Raw genomic sequence first — 12,191 nt, 5'->3', positions numbered from 1 at the left:
TCAAATTCTGTTTCCATATGTTTTAGAAATAAGGTGACCCTCCTTAAAAATCCCCTCCATGGAATCATTAATTCATAATCCAATCATATTTTGTATAAATAAACTGATGAGATGATCAAAGTAGCCACGAACTATGATTTTTAGAAATAGGGTAACCCTCACAAAAAAAAAAAAAAAAATGCCAGACAAGGAATCATTAATAAAACTCATAATTCAACCATATATCATACAAATAAACTGATGAGATATTCATCAAAGTGTCCCCCTATCCATATCATTTAACAGTAATAAAACAAAGTCTGTTGGAGATTCATGTCTGAAAATTAATGGTCAAATCAAGTAGAGAGTAAAACTTCTTTGTACTAAATATGGTTGGATTGATAATTCCATGGTTGGCATTTTTTTTTTCAAGTTACCTTGTAGAAAATATCTTAAAAAAAAAAAAAGTGACATGGAATTAGGAAGAGTGGATAAAGACTGATTAAGAGATAGTCTAGAGTTAATTTTAACTAGAGATGGGGAGTTCAATCTCTGATAAAGTCACTTATTAAAAAAAAATGTAAATGATATTGGATATCTAATAATAAAAAAATGTGGAAATGGTGTGGAACAGCATAGAAATAAGTGGCCACAGTTGGCATGTGCTTGCTGCAAGGAAGCAGTAGTGCTCAAACTTGGAACATTTCGGATATAAGAATAATGCGATTATAGAAATTATTTTGTTTTTGACTCCACAGAACGTGATTGAATTTTAGAAATAGAAAAAAAAAAAAAAAAAAACAATAACATCAACATTTGGTGGATTTTTGGTCAGGAAGGCAGCATCTTCAGACAGCCTAATCTGGTAATACCAGATGCACTAACAGGTATTACCAAATCAAGCCAAATTGGAATTAGGAGCAATGGTAACTAAGGGGCAACTTCATATTCTCCAAAAGCAACCTCACCATTAGATATCTTTTAAGGTCAAAACCAGGACCAATGAAAATAGGCTTGAAGCATTTGCTTGAATAACAGCAATGGAGGGGCGCTTATAAAACCAAGTCCATTCACAAGAGCCTCCAGTGTGGTGTGTGATTGAATGATAAACCCAGGCAGTTGAGGAAGTCTCATATGGCGGGACCAATTATTCCACTCATCTCCAGTGATTGCTTGCTATAAAAATCTGCCGAAAAGACTGGCATATTTTGAATGCTTGCAATCTTCTACTGGCACTGCCATGTTTCGGGTTTGTCACCAATTTTGTTACTGACAAAAGTAACAAAGTGTTGATACAAGTTGCACCTGTTAAATTATAATATTGTTTTTAAATTATTATTTTACAAGGAAGTCATCAAAGACCACTCTGTACTTCTCTCGCTCCTCCAACGATGTCACCACATTTGGCCGTTCTGGTCTCTTGGTGTTTGGCAGTCACCTGCGTGTTGAAAGATCCTGTCAGGTGAAGCACCAGTTCCTCAAAGTTGGTAAAAAGATTGAAAGGGCAAATCGTCTAGCACTGCCGTCAAAGTCTGTATCACTGAGGAGCAAAGGCCAAAAAAAAGAAAAACTAACGACTGGTCTTTTGGATAACACAACAATAACTATTCATAGAGATTCTTCACAAGTCTCAACTTGGACCGTTAATATTGGTGTGTGGATGGCACCCTTTCATCAATCTGGATGATTCTTAAGTTTAGTCACTAAGCCTAAGTTTGAGGGTCAGTTTTCAACCCTAATTTTGCAGGTCAGACTTTCAACAACATGCAGTCCAGTGGGGAACAAAGCAGAGTCTCCCAGCCCAGTACAGTTGGGTCACTCTGTCTTCTGATTCTTAGTCTCACTGTCTTACATTGAGAAGCCGGGATAGGGGGCAATAACTCCACTCCTCTTAACTCCTAATTATTGATAATACATTATCATTCTAACTTCTTTTTTTTTTTTTTTATTACATTTTCACCCCAAACAAGGCACGTTGCCACTTTGATGAAGGGGGCTACTATCAGGGACATAAGCTACAGGTGTACTATGTAGGAAGTTGGGCAGCAAGATGTCAGTTCACTAGAACTTCTGCATGTCAGTACAGTTGGCGAAGCAGGGCCCCGGAAGGGAATTCCAAAGTCTAGCGGTTCTGGGGAAGAAACTACTGGAGTAGAAGGCTCTCTTATATCTAGGGATCTCTACTGTGAAGGGGTGGGATTTAGCTGCTTGTCGGGTTTGTCATGTGTATTTATGTCGAGGGGGTACAAGTGGTCGCAGTTCATCAGAGCAAGCACCCTTAAAGTACTTGTAGAACAGACAGAGGGATACAACATTTCGTCGATGGGATAGAGGCTGAAGCTTAGATGACAGTTCAGGACCTATCAGGTTGGCAACTCTCTTCTGAACCTTGTCTAGGAGCAAAAGACTAGTAGCAGATGCACCAGCCCAAATATGACAACAATACTCCATACATGAGCAAATGGTGGCCTTATAGAGGTGCAGGATACTTTCGGGCGTTAGTAGCTTTCTAGCACGGTAGAGAGAACCTACCTTCTTCACAGGTGTAAGGTGGTCAATGAGATAACACCATGAATAATCAGTAGTGGTGCCTTTTGGTAGAATTTGATTATTTAAAAAAATGGTTCCACAAAAACTTGTTTACATTGAACTTGAAAGCTACCATGTTGTAGTCAAATGGGAAGCAGCATTGTGGTACAGAGTTCCATACGTGGGCAGTTCTAGGAGAGAAACTTTGTTTGGAATTTGCGCTTACTTTTAGGCATAGATAGAAACTCAGGGAAATTGTTGACCGTGGTTGTAACTAGACGAGTGTCTGCTGCAAATGTTTTGCAGGAGGGGATCATAGATTGAAGTTCAGTCGAGCACCTGCTATGAAAATAACGATAGAGTGGAAATAGACTAGTAACATATTTTCTGTGAGAAAGAGGTTGTATAGAGGAGTAATAGGCATTGCTCACTAGATTTTGAAGCCTATTTTGTACCTTGTTAAGGCAGGAGAAGGTGCTCTGAGCAGCTCCTTTCCAGAAGTGACAACAGTACTCCAACTTACGACATATTTGGTGCGTGTTGAATTATTTTCAATGTTTAGACTCATAACAGATATTTTGTTTTATTTAAAATACAATTTTATTTAGATTAATTGTACTACTGTTCTCATTCTGAGTGTTATTTTCACGACGTTTCGGTTGATGTAATCTCCAACCTTCTTCAGATGTATCTTATTGAACTTTCGGAATGTTTCTATCGAACTCGGGAATTTGGATGAAATTTAAAACAGAATCCTTTATTTACTTCAAGAAGGTAGCATGCTCTCATTCTGGCCATGATTGGATATAGGTCCTAAATAATTCGTATTTGTATTTTTCGGTTACCCACACTGAGAATTGAACCTTCAACCTTCAGAAGAAGGTCACTTTTACAATTGATTTTTCCAAATAATAATAATACAAATAACCAATCCCCATCTCAAAAATTAAAAAAACATAATACAATTTTATAGCTAGAACAGAACAAAATATTTCTCGTATTATTTGGATTCTTGAATGTTATTTTCACAACGTTCCAGTCAATGTAACCACCGTCATTCTTCAGGTGTATGCTTGTTGAACTCGGGAATGTTTCTGTCAAACTCACTTGATACACCTGAAGGTCGAAGGTCACATCAGCCAAAACGTTGTGAAAATGACGCTGAAGGTGAGAACAGTAGTCTGAAGAATCCAAATAATAGCAAGTAAAATTAATCCTCATCTCAAAAATTCAGAACCATATGATTTTTTTTCTGATTGTTTTTTTCACACTAATGACCAAGAAAATGTCTGTTTTTCAGCAATTTAAAATCTGGCACATTTAACAGGTAAGATATTTACTTGCAAATTGAAAAGGGCAATTTTTTACCCACTTGGCCAATGATGTCCACAGATAATTTGTTTGTCTAAAATTCGCCTTATATTAAAATCATATTCCAAAAATCATATAAACTGATCAAGTAGTTTTATTTTTAGAGAAGAAAATGAAATTTTATGAATGGCTGTCTTGTCTGCCATTTTGAAAACAATCTTAAGTAAAAAAAGAAAGGGAGATAACTCAACACTTGGCCAATGGTGTGTACAAATAATGTTTCTTGTCCAGAATTCCCCTTATATTAAAATCATATTTCAAAAATTATATAAATGGATCAAGTAGTTTTATTTTTAAATATGAAAATGAAATTTTATGTCTTCTCCGGCATTTTGAAAACAATCTTAAAAAAAAAACAAAAAAAAACAAAGGGAGATAACTCAACTTAATTGAAACTTGCAAGATAGCAATTGTACCTATTTACTATGCCTCCCCACGGGACAGAGTTAGACACCAGGGTCGTTTTTTTAACGTGGAGATAGCAATTGTAATCCCTACAAATTCCCATTAGTTGCTTAAAAATTTATTTTCTTATTTTCAAATTAAACTACCAGACAAATTTACGTAATTTTTGGAATATATTTTCGTTTCGTCACAGGTACATGCATGACACAAATTTCTCTTTATTTTTGTTTTAATTTAGGGGGAATTCTCGACAAGAACCAATGATCTCAACAACAAAAAAAAAAGAAGGATCTAAAACTATAATTCAAATTAAACGTTATCTTAACACTGAAAAATTGAAATTAATACGATTAAAAATATTCACATATACGAATAAGAAAGTGATTTATTTCACATACCATCCTTCACAGATTCCCCAGGATACACAAAATCAGGGGCCGTTTGCTGGAGCTGTGCTGATTTTCGAGGAGGCACACTTCCTGTATCAGAGGAACGCCCCAAACCACAATTCCCAAACATTTCCAAGTAGTGAGACCGGCAACCTGGGCATAATAAATAGTATGGGTAGCCTGTACCGCATGTCCCTCCATGCCAGTCATCTGTATACACTGCCGAACTACTGTAGCCATGATTACGACAACTCCCTATAAAACATTTGATACATTAAACTAATGGACAGTCTGCGGTTACAAAACTAGCATTTTTATTTTCAATCTCAAAGACAGACACTTATAAAACCCGAGCATCCAGATCAAAATATGGGATCTGAAATATTGTCAAGCGTATTATGAATATGTAAATAATTATTAAACAACTCATAAGAAAAGATTTTTGTTATAAAATTTAAGTTTACGTTCGTGATCTTTTAAACGAACACATTTCAGGTGAAACATCATTACATACTCCTGTGTCATGTGGAAATTAGTATAAGTTCAAAAAATTATGAACAATGACCCAGTAGAAAAATAATCTATATATATAAAAGCGAAAATGTATGTATGTATGTATGTTCGCTTTTTGTGTATGTTCGAGAAAGGCTTTTTTTTCTGAGAAGCGATCGGTCGACTCACTTCATCTTAAAACTTTTTATATCACGTCTAAATGATATCTATGAGTTAACAACAGGGGTCGCCTGTCTATTTAATTTCCTCGACTTTGAAAAGATAAATATTCAACAATTTTCGATTGCCGCATGTGCATTAAGCTTTTTCGTATAATAAAACGAAACTAATTCTCGTGGCATTTTTCCCCCGTCGCAATCGCCGGAAATGTCTGAAAGCAATCAGCTTTGATCAATGTGGAGTTCCTCCTTATATCAGACAACTGCTATTCAATTTGGACAATCCCCTTTTTATGGGGAGCTGGTTTTCCCCACATCTTGGAGAAACAAAAAAAAAAATAAATAAAAAAAAAGCTGCCTGCAGTAAATACAATACTGCCTCGCAGTCAAAGTTGACCTCATTAAGTACGCGCACCTGCCGATTCGTAATACTTAAATCAATTCAATCATGTTTCCGTTACTATTTCATGGTGGCCTAGTGGTTAACGTTGCACATTTTTTTTCACACTTTAATTTCCAACTTCGACTCAAGGGTTCGATCCTTCATACTTAACTACCAAACCATTTTTTTTATTTTAAACTGCCCCCCCCCCTGCCCCGACACAAACACCTGGGTGTTCTGATTTACCCAAAACCACACATACCTCCAAACACCCGGGCAACGCCAGTACCCCCCGCTAGTTACAAATAAAAATAGAATAGGCCACCATTCGCCTATGTATGTTGACATATTTGGACTGGTGCATCTGTTACTAGTCTCCCACTCGTGGTTCAAAAGAGAGTCGCCAACCTGATAGGTCCTGAAATGCCATCTAAGCTTCAGCCTCTGTCCCATTGATGAAATGTTGCATTCATTTGCCAGTTCTACAAGTACTTTAATAGTGAATGCTCTGACTAGCTACAAGCACTTGTACCCCCTCGACATAAATACACATGACAAACCTGACAAGCAGCTAAATCCCACCTCTACACACTAGAGATCCCTAGGTGTAAGAAAGCCTTCTACTCCAATAGTTTCTTCCCCAGAACTGCTAGATTTTAGAACTCCCTTCTGGGATTCTGCTTTCTCAACTGTACTGACATGTAGAAGTTCAAGTGTAATGTGAACAGACATCTTGCTGCTCAACTCTCTTCATAATGTCCCTGCAACTTATGCCCCCGATATTAGCTCCCTACTTCAAAGTGGCACTGTACTTTGTTTGGGTTGAAAATTGATATTAAAAAAAAATCATAGAGTTTATTGAATTATTGAGTTTTATCGCATGTTTTTATGTAGAAGAGTTCTGCAACCAATTCTGTATGACAAACTGACTTATCTCCCTCGACTCAAATTAAGGGTCCAACATTTTTAATCAGAACATAATTGTGGATGATTTTTTTTCTTTGTTAAAAATACATCTAGCGCATTTTCTACTGGAGTAGTCTTCGTAATCTTTGGAATTTATAACTAATTTCGCGATGACGCATAATGACGTTTTCGATGAGGCATATTATGTTTTCACCTGAAATGACGCATATCATGTTTTCACCTGAAATGCGTTGGTTTTAAAAGATCAAAAATGTAGACAAGTACCAAAATTTGTTACTGTTGATTTGATTATTCAGACTATTATGCTCATCTTGGTTGGTATTTTCACGTTTCGGCTGCAATTGCAGACATCTTCCAGGTGGATTTTGCTGAATTTGGCAATCTTCATGTCGGACTGAGCTCTTTATTTAATCCACAATGGTGTTTCTTTTTGCTTTGTTTTTTTTTTACTAGGAAAGTCACCGTTTATCAAGGTCCAAAGCAAACTCCTGTTTACATTAGACTTAAAAACAATTATGCTTTAGTTAGTTGAGAAGCAGTCCCTCAGTACTGTGTTCTACATACACATTGTAGTTCTAGGAAATGAACTTTGCTAATAAAATCTGCATTTAGTTTTAGGCACGCATAGAAAGTAAGGAAAATTGGTGACAGTTGTTGTAACTGGTATTGGTGAGTGTTTGCTGTGAATGTTTAAGGAAAATTGGTGTAAGTAAGGAAAATTGGTGACAGTTGTTATAGCTAGTATTGGTGAGTGTTTGCTGTAAATGTTTTACAGAGGGAGGGGCACAGACAAAAACTCAGTAGAGCACCTGTCACGAAAATAACGATAGAGCAGAGATAAATTTGCAACGTCTTTTCTGTGAGAAAGAGGTGGTAAGGAGAAGAAAGAGACTAGTTTGACTAGAAGGTTTCCAAGTTTGAAAATAGACACCCGAAGAAGGTCTGCGGCTACATCAGTTGAAAAATTGTGAAAAATAGCAGCCAAGATGAGAACAGTAGTTTGCGGTAATCCAAGCAACAAATCTCAACATTTTCGAAACATTGATTTGAGTTTAACGCTTAAAAAACTGTTAAGAAGGCAAAAAAACTAAACTTGACTTCCCTGCAAATACATATTTTCTACAAACATTTATTTATAAAAACCAAAAAAAAATTTAAAAAAAAAAAAGGATTAAAAAAAAATAAAAACGACAAGCAGTGACAATATGGTTATAAGCACAGAATAAACAAGGCAGATTTAAATAAGTTATTCTAGGATGTATGAATGTATTTGTGTTAGAAATAAAAAATAAAAAAAAAATAAAAACAATGAGTATAGAGAAGAAGCCAGCAACAGACCCTCCTCCCTCCACTCCTTAGTTTCCACCCTTATTCAATATGGTTGTATCGGGTATATTCGACTTATAGAGCTTTGGTGAAAATCTAGAAAGAATCACCATCAGAAGCCATCATCCTCTGCTTATCTCTGCGTGTGGCAAGCAGAGATGTCTCAGGTTTGATTTGGTTGTTTTTTTGTACATCGACCCTTTTCATGTTATTTTGGAAAAAAGATTTTATGTTTCAAGTTTTTTATATCCTCAAATATTTATTCGTGGTGTTTGATTATTTATATCAGTCCTTTTCAGGTTATTTAATGCTGAATCCAATAATTTTGGAAAAAGATTTGATTTTTATGTTTCAAGTTTTTTTTATATCAGCAAATATTTATTCATGGTATTTGGTTTGTTTTTTTGTTTTACGGCATATCAATCCTTTCCAGGTTATTTAATGCCGAATCCAGTAATTTTATGAAAAACAAATTTTATGCTTCCAATTTTTTGTATCTTCAAATATTCATGATGGTTGGTTTGGTTGTTTTGTAGAGAAAAATTCTTGTTTTTGATTTTGCAGAACATGACTGAATTTTGCAAAGGGAAAGGAGAAAACAATAACACCAACGTTCGGTGCATTTCAGGTTAAAAAGTTAGTATCTTCACACAATCTGACGTAGTAACACCGATATATATTGTAGGAAATTAAATCAAATTTGAAAAATATACAGAACAGCATTCCAACCTAAATCTGAGTCTCAAAAGAAGTGTTAAAAGAAAAAGTAAAATAACACATTTTTGTTGCGGAAATATTAAACAAGTATTAAACAAAACAGTGTTAGTACATTTGTGAACTGGGTGTATGTAAATGTCTGCTTAGGTTATCCCGGAACATGATATAAACCACCAGAATATGGCGAGCGTTGCCGATCAAATCTTACAAACACCACAAAACAGAAAATAGCAATATACATTGGATACAAATCACAATTTAAAAATAAAAATGTAAAGGTAAAAAAAAATAAAAGATAACAATTTATCGGAAGTTTAAATTTTTTTTTTATGTTAGTGGGTAGGATTTAGGGTTAAGATTAGTTCTTCCAATTGGTAATGATAGGAAATAACATTTAACAGCTTTTCGATCATGGTTAAATTGTTTGCAGTGAGATACGCCAGGGTTTACATTTCATTAATTTTTTTATTTTTCTCTTCCAATATTTATCAAAAGTCGTCTGCTGATTATGTGGCTTTTTATTGGATAAATGTGCTCCCGCTCATTGTTGCTTTCTGATTGGCTGATCAATTTGACCGGCACTTAGCCAGTGCTTGCCATATTCCAGTGGTTCACGTCATATTCTGAGCAAACCCGAGTAAATGCTAACATATGTCTGGCTCATAAAATACACAAGATAATTAAGATATCTAGTTCATGTAGACCCAAGACCTAATTTCCTTCAACAAATCTTTGAAACTCAAACCGTTATCAATCAGCCTCCAATCCTGCTTTTCAACTGTGCCATAAAATAACCTGTAATATAGAACACTCATACCTTCCCTCCAATTTATTATACCTCATGCAGTAAGGTTGATAGCATTTTAATTTAGTGAGTTCTGAGACTCAGAAATTTGATTTAAATGCAAGTCCAGGAATTCATATTATTCTTTCTGGAAGAAGCAGATTTAAAAAAAAAATCTACTAAATAGAAAAAGTCATTACGTTGCTGAATTTTTTCGATTCATTATTCGTAGAATCTTTGGAATACTGTTCTGATTTTTAGTGTTATTTTCACAACATTTCTGTCATTGTAACCTCCAACATTTTTCTTCTATTCAAACCTTGGAATCTGCACGGAATTTCATATAGAATCCCTCAACCGTGGTATAGTGGATAAAGTACTTGATAAAATTCAGTTGTAAGTTAAACTCTTCTGGAAGTTGAAGGTCAATCCTAAATGCACACAACACTCACAATACAATCGAGAATTGTTTAGGATTTCTATCCAGTCATAGTTGATGGAATGACAGCATACTACTCTCACGGATTCTTCGAAATTCCGTACAGATTCCAGAGTTCGGCAATAATATTTTAGAGTTCGATAAGATACACCTAAAGAAGGTCAGAGGTTGAAAATTCAATTCTAAACTCAATATGTCATTGCAAATTAGTTAAGACTTCTACTCAATCGTGGCTGATGGAACTAAAGCATGCTACCCCCCACCCCTGCGGATTAAATAAAGAGTTTTGTTTGAGAATCCGTGAAGATTCCAGAGTTTGACAAAGGTACACCTGAAGAAGATCACATTAACTGAAACATTGTGAAAATAACATTCAAGATGGGAACAGTAGTTCGAAGAATTCGAATAATCCAAATAAATAGTTCTTGTTCAATTAATGTGAGAAAAAAAAAAAAACCAAAAATAAGAGTATGAATGGGAATTATCTACCCCCTGCCTCCCAAAAGAACGTATGATGCAAAGTACAGTCGACCCTAGGAAATTATTCTTGATGTTCTGATAAGAGATGAGTAGGGCTAAGCCAACAGCATATTCTTTTCATTGTTTTGACTCTCGATTATATATCCGACACAGACACAAGTAATCAATCAAGAACCACATCACTCTACATAAAAACATAAGATATCAATGGGTATATACCTGAGAATCAAAACAAGGAAAATAATATGCTATTGTCATAGCCCTAGAGATGAGAATACGTTTCTGAGCAGAAAATATTTGTTCAAATTGTACATACAACCAAGAAATGTATTTCCAAAATCCTTGTCACAAAATTAAATTGTTCAGTTACAAAGTGTTGTGCTGCTCACCTTACAGATAACAAACTCATCCGCTTACTGTAAAGGTCAAGAGAATGACTCTCGGTGTTATGCACAAGTTATGCACACTTGGCCATCAGACTGACCTGCAAGCACTATTTGTTGCATTAGTCTTTTTTTTTTAATATATTTTTTTCTCATTAAATATCGAGTTGTGTATTTCTTCTGGACACTTACCGATCAACAACACTGGCGATGAGGATTATCACTGAAGCCTATCGTGATCAACCCAAAGAGAAAAATATATTGAGACTCCTGCGGAGATAAGATTTTGAAGGAAGTGGGGGCATACTGTGGTGCTTACCTTAAAGATAATAATGAACTCTTCTGCTTACCAACAAGACCGAGAGAATATGCTTCTCGGTGTTATGTACAAGTTATGCATACCTGGCTATTTGACTAAGATCTAACCTTTCTCTTTATTTGTTGTATCGGCCTTTTTTTTTCAATATATTTTTGAAACAATATTGAATTGTGTCTTTCTTCTGGACATTTATCAGTCCGCAATACAAAGAAAATAGCGAGTAGGTTGGATCGAATGATCTTATAGTTAGCTTGAAATGGTGGATAAATGATACCGAGACTCCTGTGGAGATACGGTTTTGGAGGAGGTGTGGTGCTCACCTCAAGGATAACAATGAAGAACCATTCTGCTTACTATGAAGACTGAGAGAATATGCCTCTTGGCATTATACACAAGTTCTTTACGGTCTTTGTTATATTTCTTTTTCAATATATTTTGTATCTACTAAATATCAAGTTGTGTATTTCTTTTAGTGGGTTAGTTGTTTTACGGCATATCAATCCTTTTCAGGTTATTTAATGCCGAATCCAGTGATTTTGAAGCACAATATTTTAATAGAATATATTTGTTTTTTTCAAGTCGGTTTCTATATAATCTATAGTTGGGACTCTAACAGGTACTACCATTACGGGTCAGAGTGGACCTGTGAGCAATGGCAATTAAAGGATGGCTCCACACTCCCCAAAGTCTGCAAACTGGGGCCTCCCCATCGGATATAGTTTAAGGTCATATCCAGGACCATTTCTTTTGGATTCTTACTGGTCCGCAACACAAAGAAAACGGTGAATAGATTGGGTTGAGTGTCTTTATAGTTTGCTTGAAATGGTAAGGGGATAAAAAGGAAAAAAATACAGGTTGTAAAGGAGAACTTACACGACAAACAGGTTTCCTGTGCGTATAGCAACATATCGTTTTTTTTTTTTATTAAAAAAAAAAAAAAAAAAAAAAAAAAAAAACTGACTTGCATCCTTGAGATAACATTTCACTGCTTCTTTTTTTAGACTTAAGTCTAAAAAAAGATGCAGGGAAATGTTATCCCAAGGATGCAAGTCAGTTTTTTGGGTTTTTTTTCATCTCTGGTCATGAGCTA

At 35.3% G+C, this 12,191-nt stretch overlaps 1 protein-coding gene across 4 annotated transcripts in view; it reads right to left on the bottom strand.

Annotated features, from left to right (window-relative positions):
• LOC145248252 (putative E3 ubiquitin-protein ligase HERC1) overlaps positions 1 to 12,191 on the bottom strand; it is a 335,131-nt gene that overhangs the window by 100,858 nt on the left and 222,082 nt on the right. For 2 of the 4 annotated variants that reach the window (XM_080110122.1, XM_080110123.1), the window contains exon 47: positions 4,683 to 4,928. The exons of the other annotated variants lie outside the window; for them this stretch is intronic. In XM_080110122.1, coding sequence (XP_079966248.1) covers positions 4,683 to 4,928 — 246 coding nt within the window. The remainder of the gene's footprint in view (positions 1 to 4,682; positions 4,929 to 12,191) is intronic. 4 annotated transcript variants of the gene reach the window in all.

Source organism: Euprymna scolopes, chromosome 26 (assembly GCF_053919585.1).
Source record: "Euprymna scolopes isolate OS-2025 chromosome 26, ASM5391958v1, whole genome shotgun sequence".
Taxonomy (NCBI): Eukaryota; Metazoa; Mollusca; class Cephalopoda; order Sepiida; family Sepiolidae; genus Euprymna; species Euprymna scolopes.
This window is presented reverse-complemented; position numbering and strand designations above follow the sequence as displayed.